General features: G+C 44.8%; 1 protein-coding gene across 1 annotated transcript; it reads right to left on the bottom strand.

The window, feature by feature from the left end:
• Positions 1-3,402: 3,402 nt before the first annotated feature.
• Positions 3,403-13,441, bottom strand: LOC140354200 (uncharacterized). The gene is made up of 19 exons (XM_072439140.1): positions 13,156-13,441; positions 12,616-12,720; positions 11,466-12,585; positions 10,575-10,766; positions 8,707-8,995; positions 8,517-8,626; positions 7,578-7,603; positions 7,432-7,466; positions 7,125-7,299; positions 6,179-6,338; positions 5,985-6,111; positions 5,664-5,692; positions 5,076-5,154; positions 4,938-4,990; positions 4,639-4,705; positions 4,504-4,575; positions 4,399-4,418; positions 4,264-4,291; positions 3,403-3,832 (listed from the first exon to the last, which is right to left on the bottom strand). Exons 1-19 carry the CDS (start codon positions 13,162-13,164, stop codon positions 3,751-3,753), a joined length of 2,778 nt encoding a protein of 925 aa, XP_072295241.1. The 5' UTR covers positions 13,165-13,441; the 3' UTR covers positions 3,403-3,750.
• Positions 13,442-14,102: the final 661 nt, after the last annotated feature.

Genomic DNA, 14,102 nt, shown 5'->3' with positions numbered 1-14,102 from the left:
ACACACTGACCCACTGACCGCACACACTGACCCACTGACCACACACACTGACCACACACACTGACCCACTGACCGCACACACTGACCCACTGACCACACACACTGACCCACTGACCGCACACACTGACCCACTGACCACACACACTGACCCACTGACCGCACACACTGACCCACTGACCGCACACACTGACCCACTGACCCACTGACCGCACACACTGACCACACACACTGACCCACTGACCGCACACACTGACCCACTGACCGCACACACTGACCCACTGACCACACACACTGACCACACACACTGACCCACTGACCGCACACACTGACCCACTGACCACACACACTGACCCACTGACCGCACACACTGACCCACTGACCGCACACACTGACCCACTGGCCACACACACTGACCCACTGACCACACACACTGACCACACACACTGACCCACTGACCGCACACACTGACCCACTGACCGCACACACTGACCCACTGACCACACACACTGACCCACTGACCACACACACTGACCACACACACTGACCCACTGACCGCACACACTGACCCACTGACCGCACACACTGACCCACTGACCACACACACTGACCACACACACTGACCCACTGACCACAAACACTGACCCACTGACCGCACACACTGACCCACTGACCACACACACTGACCACACACACTGACCCACTGACCGCACACACTGACCCACTGACCACACACACTGACCCACTGACCACACACACTGACCCACTGACCACACACACTGACCCACTGACCACACACACTGACCACACACACTGACCCACTGACCGCACACACTGACCCACTGACCGCACACACTGACCCACTGACCACACACACTGACCACACACACTGACCCACTGACCACACACACTGACCCACTGACCGCACACACTGACCCACTGACCACACACACTGACCCACTGACCGCACACACTGACCCACTGACCGCACACACTGACCCACTGACCACACACTGACCACACACACTGACCCACTGACCGCACACACTGACCCACTGACCACACACACTGACCCACTGACCGCACACACTGACCCACTGACCGCACACACTGACCCACTGACCACACACACTGACCACACACACTGACCCACTGACCGCACACACTGACCCACTGACCGCACACACTGACCCACTGACCACACACACTGACCACACACACTGACCCACTGACCACACACACTGACCCACTGACCGCACACACTGACCCACTGACCACACACACTGACCCACTGACCGCACACACTGACCCACTGACCACACACACTGACCCACTGACCGCACACACTGACCGCACACACTGACCCACTGACCACACACTGACCACACACACTGACCCACTGACCGCACACACTGACCCACTGACCACACACACTGACCCACTGACCGCACACACTGACCCACTGACCGCACACACTGACCCACTGACCACACACACTGACCACACACACTGACCCACTGACCGCACACACTGACCCACTGACCGCACACACTGACCCACTGACCACACACACTGACCACACACACTGACCCACTGACCACACACACTGACCCACTGACCGCACACACTGACCCACTGACCGCACACACTGACCCACTGACCGCACACACTGACCCACTGACCGCACACACTGACCCACTGACCACACACTGACCACACACACTGACCCACTGACCGCACACACTGACCCACTGACCACACACACTGACCCACTGACCGCACACACTGACCCACTGACCGCACACACTGACCCACTGACCACACACACTGACCACACACACTGACCCACTGACCGCACACACTGACCCACTGACCGCACACACTGACCCACTGACCACACACACTGACCACACACACTGACCCACTGACCACACACACTGACCCACTGACCGCACACACTGACCCACTGACCGCACACACTGACCCACTGACCACACACACTGACCCACTGACCACACACAAGTCCTAAATATAATCGGAAATATCAGAAACTTAAACTCACCAGTTCATCCCAGTTGTTGTAGAAATGATGCAACTCGTAGTGTTATAAGTGAGATCCACAAACCCTCATGTTGTACCTGTGTGTGTGTGTGTGTGTGTGTGTGTGGTGTGTGTGTGGTGTGTGTCTGTGTGTGTGTGTGTAACTGTAGTGTGTGTGTACCTCTGTGTGTGTGTGTGTGTGTGTGTGTGTGTGTGTGTGTGTGGTGTGTGTGTGGTGTGTGTGTGGTGTGTGTGTGGTGTGTGTCTGTGTGTGTGTGTGTAACTGTAGTGTGTGTGTACCTCTGTGTGTGTGTGTGTGTAACTCTGTAGTGTGTGTGTGTGTGTGTGTAACTCTCTGTAATGTGTGTGTAACTCTCTGTAATGTGTGTGTGTGTGTGTGTAACTCTGTAGTGTGTGTGTGTGTGTGTGTAACTATCTGTAATGTGTGTGTAACTCTCTGTAATGTGTGTGTGTTTGTGTGTGTGTAACTCTGTAGTGTGTGTGTGTGTGTGTGTGTGTAACTCTCTGTAATGTGTGTGTAACTCTCTGTAATGTGTGTGTGTGTGTGTGTGTGTGTAACTGTAGTGTGTGTGTGTGTGTGTAACTCTGTAGTGTGTGTGTGTGTGTGTGTGTGTAACTGTAGTGTGTGTGTAACTCTGTAGTGTGTGTGTGTGTGTGTGTGTGTAACTCTCTGTAATGTGTGTGTAACTCTCTGTAATGTGTGTGTGTGTGTGTGTGTGTAACTCTGTAGTGTGTGTGTGTGTGTGTGTGTGTGTGTGTAACTCTCTGTAATGTGTGTGTAACTCTCTGTAATGTGTGTGTGTGTGTGTGTGTGTGTGTGTGTAACTGTAGTGTGTGTGTGTGTGTGTAACTCTGTAGTGTGTGTGTGTGTGTGTGTGTGTGTAACTCTCTGTAATGTGTGTGTAACTCTCTGTAATGTGTGTGTGTGTGTGTGTGTGTGTGTGTAACTGTAGTGTGTGTGTGTGTGTGTAACTCTGTAGTGTGTGTGTGTGTGTGTGTGTGTAACTGTAGTGTGTGTGTAACTCTGTAGTGTGTGTGTGTGTGTGTGTGTAACTCTCTGTAATGTGTGTGTAACTCTGTAGTGTGTGTGTGTGTGTTCTCTTGTTATGCACTGCTTGATACTGTATTGCTGTTATAATTTGCACTTTAATGAGTATTTATCAAAAACAATAAAACATTTGAAAGTAAAACTTGAACTTCTGTCTTTATTTCAAAACAATACAATAATATACAATACAATACAATACAATATGCAGTTCTTAAATGTGCGCAGAGGTGAGCAGTGATGGAGTTATATTCTTAAATAGTTTTTGTAGAGAAGACGGCACAAAAGAGTGGAAAATAATGCAAGAAAACACCAAGACACACATCACTGAAGTATTATGCAGATTTTGAATATATATGACGCAGTTAACGTAACAATAATCCAAACAACAAATGTCCGACAGAAGAAATCCCATGTGAAAAAAATACAAAAATATGACTTTTATGCAGCGTAAATGCAACAATGGCTAAATTTGATTGGAGCTTGTCTTTTAGTGTTCTTTATATCTGGTTTGGTTGGTGTATTTAAGTCTTACAAAATGCCATTCACCAGTGCAAAAGTCATAGTCACAGTATATTTTCAGTGACACGGCTCCCACAGTGGGACCGTCACCACAATTCAAACTTTGAGTCCAGTATTTGCAGGACTCACTCATCCAGAAAGTCTGCGTACTGCTCTGGAGGAGGGAGGATGTCAAAGTCCAGCTCCTGGGACGTGCTGGACACAGACCTGTGGGAAAACGACACTTATTCAACTACTTTGTGCTTGACATAATACACATGATGTCTTTTTCTGATATTTATTACAGTAATTATTGTAATAAATATCTTTCTTTGAATACTTTCTTGCGTTATTTGATTATTAACACAAATATTTTGCAAAGTCTTGTACTGTAACTTAGATTTTTGCAGAGTTTATTCCAAAACTGGACAATTACGTGGCTAATGTAACAATTCTTCCTAATTAAACTCTTTTGTGATTCTTTCTACAATATTTCCAGTTAAATGGACAGGTAAGTTTAGGTTTACAATGTATATTCATCGAGGAAGAGACTAGAGAGAAGGTCAAATGTTTCTTTAACGGTCACTTTCGGTCACAAATGAGGAAATCTTGTCCATACAATAAATATAATGTAACTGCAGTGTATTTGTAGCACGTACCTGGGCTCTTCCTCTGTCACTTCAGGAGCTGAGAAGATAAAAAAGTAAGAGTTCAAATTGGGTGACAAAGAGCATTCATAACGACTTTGTTTCATACATATGTGTTCGACAGTAGCTCAATAACAGATTACTCACTTGTGGCTGGTTCAACAGGACTGAAAGTAAAACAAGTGCGGAATTAAAATGTGCATCGTTACAAAGAGGTGTTTGAAATATTGAACTATGTATTCTGCTGTGTACCTGGCAGTGGGCTCTTCAGGTTTGGGAGCGTGGAAAAAACCGGCGAGCTTCTGAAGCGCTTCGTGTCGGGCTCTGAATCAAACACAATGTATTCATCATCTGGTTTGATGCTAAAGAGGCACTTTTAAAACTTACTGTAGATGTGGGCCTTCTGCGAGATCACTGTGACTGTGCTGACGGTTCACAGGCAGCTCTTCTTCTCCTAAAAACAACATATTTTTTTGTATTTTTGTCCGTTTAATGCGAATGAGAAAACAGAAGGAGTCTCTACAGGAAGAATCGTGTTTATTCCCCATCATGGAGAATTTGAAATGACTACTTTTGTCAACATGAGCCACAGTATAAAGGATTGAATGATAGAATTGACTTGAACACGATCTCCTGCTGCTATATTTGAGATTTCAGTAACAATAGCAGTGTCTGTGGCGTTTTACCTGTGGTTACTGGGGGTATCATGGCTGGCAAAGAGTGTGTTCGACTGTGGACTCTGAAACATTGAAAATAACATTATTATTATTATAAATATTCATGTTTTATTAAATGCATCTGGTCGTTAGATTGCAGTGACTTACATTGTCGACTGTGGCTCTGGTTCAGTGGGAGAAAGAGTCTCGTCATCGTCACAAGTCCATTCTTCACTTTCATCTGTGACTGAAACAGCACAAACATGTCATTCAAATCATGTACATTCAAGTCTGTAAAGTACAGTTTAGTATAGTATAGTATATTATAGTACAGTTTAATATAGTACAGTTAAGTACAGTTTAGTATAGTAGTGTATAGTATAGTTTAATATAGTATAGTTTATTATAGTATAGTATAGTTTAGTATAGTATAGTACAGTTCAATATAGTATAGTTTATTATAGTATAGTCTAGTACAGTTTAATATAGTACAGTATAGTACAGTTTAGTATAGTAGTGTATAGTACAGTTTAATATAGTATAGTTTATTATAGTCTAGTATAGTTTAGTATAGTATAGTACAGTTCAATATAGTATAGTTTATTATAGTATAGTTTAGTTTAGTACAGTGTAATATAGTATAGAAGTGTATAGTATAGTATAGTCTAGGATAGTATAGTATAAAATCATATAGTATGGTACAGTATAATATAGTATTTTATGGTAGTTTTCAAAATATGACAGTGAAATACTCACAGCTCTCATTTGCATAGTGGTTTGAAGCCCTGAAACACACAAACCAACATTTAAAATTATTGTAATTTCAAGGCCATAGGTTGTATCCAGGTGACATCACAACATTAATGTGCTAATAATATTCAATACAGATGGTGGGCAGCGAGGTTCCAAGGTCTAAACACTAAGAGGAATCCTCAGGTACATAGTTCCTGCCTCTTGCCTTCCATCTGAGATCCTAGAACGTGAACACCACCTGTTTACTAGCTCTAACCTGAGGACTTATAACTGCCTTTATGTGGAGCAGCAATGTTTGAAAAGTAGTCTATGTATCATCCACACCTGCTGCCGGTGCTGGTGGCCTCCTGCTCTACACTGGTGCTGGTTATTCGGGACACTGCTGCCTTCTTCCCCAGCTCCATCATCTCATTGATGTCCAGGTCCATGTGGTCCACAGCCACATAACCATCTGAAACACACGGCTGCTGATGAGATACAAACATCTTCATGATTCTAAAACACTGTGTTTCCCTCACAGTTGTTGCTGCTGTCGCGGGCCAGCCACTTCCCTCTGGGACAGTTGGTGGTCCTGATGATGCTGATGGTGTCACCGCTCTTCACAGGGAGGTCCTGCTTTCGCCCCTTTGAGGTCACGGTCACCGTGGCCTGATACATAGCGTCCTCCTGTCCCGTGATCTAAGGAAGACAACACTTGTCTTACTCTCCCAAAACTCAGATTCAAATAACTTCATAAATGATACTCAGTACTATGTGGTGCACTAAGTAACTTTTCTGATGGAGGGTCCGTCACCTGCTGGTCTCCATAGAGATGTTATTACTTTGTCTAATATGGCATTAAACACATCTATCTCCCCTGAGACAAGCCGTGTCAGAGCTGTGGAGAGGCGATCCCACTCACAGGAAGAATGTAGGTTTGTAAAAACACGATGATTGCTGGATGAATACATACGTTTAATGCAATACTATGGAAGATTAATGGCAAAATATCAGGCAAAACCTCCACGTGAAAGATGACTTAGCTTTAAGGTTCTGCAGGTCTTCTTATCTTATACTTATCTTATCTTATACTTGCATAATGCTATCTCAAGACAATACTGTAAATAATGCAGGATTACAGATGTGTTCGATGAGGAAAACGTGATACGTGGTTAAAGTTGGATTATTAAGAGCTGTGTCTGTTTTTCTAATGTTCTGATGCAGAGTCTAATTCATAACCAGCTAAACACAAATACCACCCAAAGTCTGGCCTTTTGAAGTCCTATTATCCCTGCAGATGGTGAGTGCGTGTACAAGATAGCACCAACAAAGTCGATCATGTTTACACAGATTCCAGTGGAGGCTGCACTCGTTCAGCTCTTGGCCTGCGAGGAATGAACGCAGACTGGTTTGAAGAGCCGAGATCCCCGACCTCACCCTCCCCGACGATTCCCTGTCTGACTGTATCTCATTCATACCACTCACATTAAACTTCTTCTTCATCTCATTCTCTCTCTTCTCTCTCTCCTTCTGCTCCTTCTTTTCTCGCTCCTGTCTTTCCTTCAACTCCTTCTTCTCTTTCTCCAACCGTTGTTTCTCTTTTTTCTTGAACTCCTTCTCGTCCGGGCCCTCCGCCGCCGCCACAGCCTTCTTGTCGATCCTAAATCAAAGATGGCCTTTTTGTTAGAGACTTTGAAGTGTGTTTACTCTTCTTGGCAAACAAGCTTTATCTTTTCAAAGTGTTTGGGAAATAACGAGCGTAAAAAGCGGGTCAAGTGAGTGTGGAACGTACTTGCCGAACCTGCCAGTCTTGGTTTTCTCTTCAGTCTGTAACGAAGAAGAAACAGACTCGACTGAGGATCCTCACATTCTCAGTAAAAACACAAGCGTCTGTTCTATTTTTATGATCATTTGAACGGTTAACTAGCCGCTTCTTACCATTTCTGGTGCCTCTGCATATGGATCTGCAAGTGAGAGATTAGCATACGTTTAGGCTTAATCGCAGCAGCATTCCTCTCATGTTTATCTAAGCCTTACGATAAGCACTCGTATTATTGTTCAGGTGCATGAATAAACTTTAAAGAGAACAACAAGAGCTTTCATCCTTGTCTTATGCTAAATCTATGCTAAATCTATGCTAAACCTATGCTAAATCAATATGAAAATCCCTGCTAAGTAATGAGAGCTTGGATTATTTTCACTTGGATTTTTGAATCATATTTTGTGTTTTTTATTGTTATTTTATTCTTTTAAATGTGCATTATGTAACGTCTCAGGGGCGGGGTCTGCCACCTGCTGCTCTCCATGGAGATGATACTGCTTTCACCTGGAATGTTCCACAGTGTGCCATTAAACTGATCCATCTCCAAGTTACAGGTCAGATCTGTGATGAGATGGTCACAGTGAGGAGCCAGTTTAATGCCCGGCTGTGGAACATTCCGGGCAAACCAATGTGTTTTCCCTGGAGGGAGGCGGTCCGTTCAACAACTTAAAAGATGATTCATTTGAATATCTAAAAATAATATTTGTTTCCACTATCTGTGCCTGAAATGTATGTGGCATTTCCTGCTGTGTAATGACTGTAATGTAATGCTCATAAAACACAATTACACACAGCATCATAATGTGTTACTTTTACTTTGAAATATTTGGCTGAAGATAATACAGGAAACACAAAAATACACACAAAACTGCCATCACTGCCACATAAATCTTTTTGAATTTAAATTGTCCTTATTAATGTATTACTAACATTTCTGCTATGCTATCTACTATTTGCTATGAAAGAACAACATTGATTCAGTGACAGTTACTTGATACAGCTCAGCTCATGGAATAATTAAGTCGCCTAATTATGAAAACATATCTTGGTCTTACTCTTGGGTGGTCCTTTGCGCTTCTTGCCATCACTTTTCCCCCTCTTTTTGGGAGACGACACATCTTCATAGGGATTTTCAGTAGATTCATAGGGATTGTCACTCTGAACCCTTTAAAATAAATCAATTGGAAATAAATTAATTTAATCATTATTTTCCTTTACATTCTATCAAAGTAAATGACACATTACCCTGAGGTATGTATCAAAGAGTTCCGGTTGCTGCTACGGTGTTCCCCCTCGAACACCGGCGTGGTGGCCTGGACCTCGTCTCTGTGGATGATCCCGTTGGGGACGAGCTCCGGGATGCGGGGTCCGTCCGGAGACTCGAAGCGCTCATACTCTCTGCTGCCCCAGTCGGACACAGGCAGGTCAGGGGAGTGCGCCTCCGGAGTCGCATCCTCAAACTCTGGAGCGTCCACTTGTGCGCCGATGTCCGGGTCTGTCTCTGAGAACTCTGCAGGAACTGGGATTCCCACGGCTGAAACACAACCACCAAATGAACTGCATCTAGTGGCATTGTCGGTGTAATCCCTCATTCGTCCAGGCGTGTTCCATAGTAGAAAAAGCTTCAGTTGTAGTCATCTGGACTCAGTTTGAAAAAATAGACGTTTCGACTCTCATCCAAGAGTCATTGTCAATAACAGAATTTAGGTCGGGAACTCCGATATTAATACTGTTCTGTGGTAAGACCCGCCCATTGGGAGGAGCCTTCCTGAAGTAGAAAGAGTTGTTTGTTTCAACAGAAACTCCCCCTTGTATCTACCGAGCTAGCCTATTCAGAATCTTAATGGACTATTAGAATCCTCTTTGTCTTTGTGAGACCCTGGCTCAACCACCCTGAGTACCTGATTAGCATCTGAATGTCCTTTACCTTTCCAGGGGTTCAGAATCCCATTATAAATAACAGGAAGATGAAACCTAAGCCCTCCATTTCTGTTTAAAGAAGGTCTTTCTTTTTTAACAAAAATAGCTTCCTTGACTCCTCTTTCAAACCATCTTTTCTCCCTGCTTAAAACCTTCACCTCACCGTCTTCAAACGAGTGATTAGAGGCTTCAAGATGGAGATGCACGGCGCTCTGAGGTCCTGAACTAGTATTTCTTCTGTGCTGATAAAGCCTCTTGTGTAGAGGCTGTTTCGTCTCACCTATGTACCGTTCTTTACAACTTTCTTCACTGCATTGGATCGAATAAACTACATTGCTCTGTTTTTGAGTCGGCAACTTGTCCTTAGGGTGAACCAGTTTTTGTCTTAAAGTGTTTCCTGGTTTAAAATAAACAGGGACTTCGTGTTGTCTAAAAATTCTCTGCAGTTTTTCCGACAGGCCAGACACATAAGGGATAGAAACACCCTTCCTTCTCTGTTCAGTTTCCCTTTTGTCCTGCTTCTTGGTTCTCTTCACTCTATTGAGAGCCCAAGCGGGGTAACCACAGGCTGAGAGGGCATTTCGGACATGTTTTTCCTCTTTCTTCTTGCCCTCTGAGCTGGTGGGCACACCTTGAGCTCTGTGTTGTAAGGTTCTGATCACCCCCAGCTTGTGCTGTAGTGGGTGGTTGGAACCAAAGAGCAGATACAAACAACTCTTTCTACTTCAGGAAGGCTCCTCCCAATGGGCGGGTCTTACCACAGAACAGTATTAATATCGGAGTTCTCGACCTAAATTCTGTTATTGACAATGACTCTTGGATGAGAGTCGAAACGTCTATTTTTTCAAACTGAGTCCAGATGACTACAACTGAAGCTTTTTCTACTATCTAGTGGCATTGTTATAGCATTTGTCTTCGATCAGCGGCAGGGAATGAGTACATAAGGCGTCAATAATATGAAGCAAATCACGTCAAGCGCATCACAAGAGCATTTAATATCTGACAATGTTAAGCCATTCATGAGAATCCAATCATAAGTAACTAAAACTAAATATCTCAAAAAGAAAAAAAGCCAATGGGAAGCGACGTGAAATAATAACGAGGCATTGATGCAGAACTTTACCACACACATATGACTGAATCAACTCAGTAATATCTTATAACCTCCATGAATTAGAATGTGTTGTACTGACCACTGTCCTCCAGAAGTGGTGGAGGAATGACCGCATCAAGGGCCACAGATGGAGGTCGGGCAGGTTTTGGAGGAGTAGTGGGGAGGGTCTCGGGCTCAGGCAGGACTTTCCTGGGAGGAGGAGGAGGAGGAGGGACCTCAGGAAGTTCTGGGACGTCCTCTTCTGTGATCTCCTCCAACACCAACGATGACCCTGACACAGTGTGAGAAGCTGTTGTGAGGCAACACTGTTTCCATGACGGTGTCAACATTTTAGTTTCCATCTCGACTTCCATCGTCAAATCTTTACATTGCTGTGTAGAATGAGCAGTGTAATCATCATTCGTGATATGTAATGACAGATGACTGGTCCTAGTAACATTGTAATTGATTCAATGGCTAATGCATTCATGACAACAATAAATATGCTAATGCTACATGGTCTGTGTACAGCAGTGCAGTGTTTCTCATTCAATGTTGTGTGAGCAGCTCATAATGATGGACACGCTGCTCCTCCTTGTGTCATTTCTGTCATACCAGCGCTCAGCCCAGCCTGCTCCACGCTGCCTATACCATTAAAACAACAACACCGCTCCAGACTGCTGTGTTTTTAAAGACACTTTCTCCAGCCAACACCTCAGGGCCCTTCTGGCATCAGCTACACTCTACAGGCTACAGGCTTCATGCTAAAAGTGCACAACATGTAGCCCAAGAGCAGAACAGCATGTTCCCAAGGGCCTGCTGGCTCTGCCAAACTAGTACATTTCATCAACGCAACAAATCTCCATTTAAAATGACTGATTAAGTTAGTAAGTTGATAAGTTAGCCCCACGCTTAATGTGATGTCAGTTTACATATGTACTTATCACATGTACTGTACGTTTATATCAGGGAAAAGTCAAATGTCACTCACAGTGGTCCAGACCATTCATCTCCGGCTTTAGAGGGAGACCATAGTCGATGGGAGGGAGTACAAACGGTGTAGGTTCCTCAAGCACCTCAGGGTGTTCCTCTGGGGGAGGGGTCACCACCAGACTTTTCTTTTCGGTCATCTTGCGAACATTGGCCAGGGCGTTGAAGAGGATGTCCCCTGATGCTGTCTTCTTCCCAGGGGTTTTCTCCTCTGCCCTCTCCAGAGCGGACAGTGCAGACAGTTTAGGAGAGCCTGATCTTGAGTCTACATCCACAGGCGGAGGAGAGATTTCTAAAGAGTCCAGGTTGAATTTCTCTTCAATGGGCTCAGGTTCAGGAGAAGGTGTGGAGTGTGCAGGGGCCTCTACAGACACATATGGCTCTGGGATAATGAGGGGAGGGGTCAAGTTGAGGGGAACCTGATTGTGACTGGGAGGACGGGGGACATAGAGAGTTTCTGTTGGTTCCGTGGTTTCAATCTCCGGGGCGGGAGCGTCATAGGTCACTGGGACCTCTGGAAACAAGGCCTGGGGAGGGATGAAGTCTGGAGAGTTGGAGATGATGACAGGGGGTGTCACTGAGGCAGGACTGGAGGTAGGTAATGTTGGGATCTCTGGTATTAGGGCCTTTGGAGGAGTCCTGGTCTCAGAGGATGAGTCCTGTGGCACTGGAATCAGAGGGACTGGTCCTGAAATCTCTGTACTGGGAATGTCCAGGATTGTGTCGGCTGTAATTTCAGCTGAATCTCTTTTGGACTTCTTGAAGCCAAAGAAGCCCTTCTTCTTGAGGGTGCTGTTTTTGGGAGGGGGAGTGACTTGGACCAGCTCTGCTGTCATCTCCTTTTTCTTTTCTTTACTCTCTTTTTTGGGCTTCTGTGGTGGGACATCCTCGTCATACAGCCGCTCTCTTCCCTTTTTGCTCTTGTCTTTGCCCACTTTACTCTTTGAGTCCTTGGGTTTGGAGTTGGATGGAAGAAGTGGCTTCTTGCTCTCCTTCTCATCCTTGAAAATCACTCGAGGGGCGCCGGTGGTCTTTCCCTCCAGACTCTGGTTGATAGAGGTGAGGAGAGAAGGTCGTGCTCCAGCAGGCATGTAGTGAGGGGGGCTCTGAGGAGGGGGGCTCTGAGGAGGGGGGCTCTGAGGAGGGGGCACCACTTTGGGTTTCTCTGGGAGAGCAGGTTTGGACCTGACGGTCTTCACCAGTTGCTCGTCTTCCTTGAACTTGGCCATCAAGGCCTTGAAGTCCAGAGAGTTCCCCTGTGAAAGTGGAATGTGAAAGTAGTCAGTAAATGTCATTCTGAGATTAGACCAACACAATACTCAGCTTGAATTTTCTATTAAAACAACATGCACTTCTACAACACAAGCAATACAGTTAAAATATATCAGATATCAAAGACTTATAGAATATACAATTGTACGCTGTATACTTAAGCCAGTATGAAGGCATCATATTATTGCTTTTGGGTAAATAGCAGCTTTCCCTGCGTCATTATAACTTTGATCTGTCTTTAAGTAATTACCTCTGCAGATGTATTTTAAAGTGTCTTTGCTTTTAATCTTTAAAATATGTATAAGCTGTCGTATTATTTCCCCCCAACAATTCCAAATTAGCCCCTGTTTAGAATGAGTTGGACATAAGTCTATGGGCAAAGCTAATATTGCAAAAAGTTTTAGAAAGTTCGAACATACCTCGTCCATTATGCGAATCAGTTCCACCAAAAACGTCTCGGTGCGTCTCTCAGCCACTCATTCTGTGTCCGTGAAGGTGCGCTGTAACCCTGTCCACCTGTCCACCTGTTCACCTGTCCTCTTGTTCACCTGTCCACCTGTCCACTTGTACACCTGTCCACTTGTCCACTTGTACACCTGTCCACTTGTACACCTGTCCACTTGTACACCTGTCCACTTGTCCACTTGTACACCTGTCCACTTGTACACCTGTCCACTTGTACACCTGTCCACTTGTCCACCTGTCCACACCGTGCCCTGCGCCTCTGAGCTCCACAGAGCTGGTCCCACGCACCCTGACAGTGGTTTCAGTGAAAGAATGAGGGCGAGTGGGAAAGACGCACACGCAGCTCGAAACAGCCGGTCTGGTCGGACGGGTCCGCGGTGGTTTAATGAGCTGCAGCTCCACGTTTCCTCAGAGCTGGAATGTGGCTCTGCTGCATTACAGAATGACTCAGTGTCATGCAGCAGGTGCATGGAAATGTTAGAATCAACCTTAAGGTGTTTTTTTTCTTTTGGACCTTCTGATTGAAGGGATTTGGCATTATAATCTTGTAAATGAGAAGACCTTAAACTTTATTTGACGGTGCAAGTTCAATATTTTGTCAATTCTCAGCTGTGTAAATACATTATAAGGCCAAACACAGCATTAGGAAGCAGAAGAGGCCTGTCAACATTCCGACTTTGTTACTCTGAAGGTAAACATATTTATCCAAGCATTTACAATATGACACACAAAATACACCTTATGACAGATGTGTCTTCAGAAAAGCTTTTCCTGTTCTGCACAAGTGACTCAAGGCCTCTGCGACGTCTCTGTTTGTACAAGCTTCACAAAGGAAGTGAAAAACATTAGAATTTGTACCACATATTTTAGACAATGCCATTTCAAGTATGTTCTGGTTCTC

Source organism: Eucyclogobius newberryi, unplaced genomic scaffold (assembly GCF_026437365.1).
Source record: "Eucyclogobius newberryi isolate DKJ021-1_F unplaced genomic scaffold, fEucNew1.0.hap1 SCAF_9, whole genome shotgun sequence".
NCBI classification, from domain to species: domain Eukaryota; kingdom Metazoa; phylum Chordata; class Actinopteri; order Gobiiformes; family Gobiidae; genus Eucyclogobius; species Eucyclogobius newberryi.
Note: the sequence above shows the minus strand (reverse complement) of the source record. Positions and strands in the feature narration are given on the sequence as shown.

Excerpts from the sequence above, each read along its gene's own strand:
- LOC140354200 (XM_072439140.1), bottom strand. Across the intron at positions 8,996-10,574 it reads ACCACTTCTGGAGGACAGTG|CCGTGGGAATCCCAGTTCCT; the intron begins GTCAGTACAACA and ends GTTGTGTTTCAG. Across the intron at positions 8,627-8,706 it reads TCTTTGATACATACCTCAGG|GGTTCAGAGTGACAATCCCT; the intron begins GTAATGTGTCAT and ends TTTATTTTAAAG.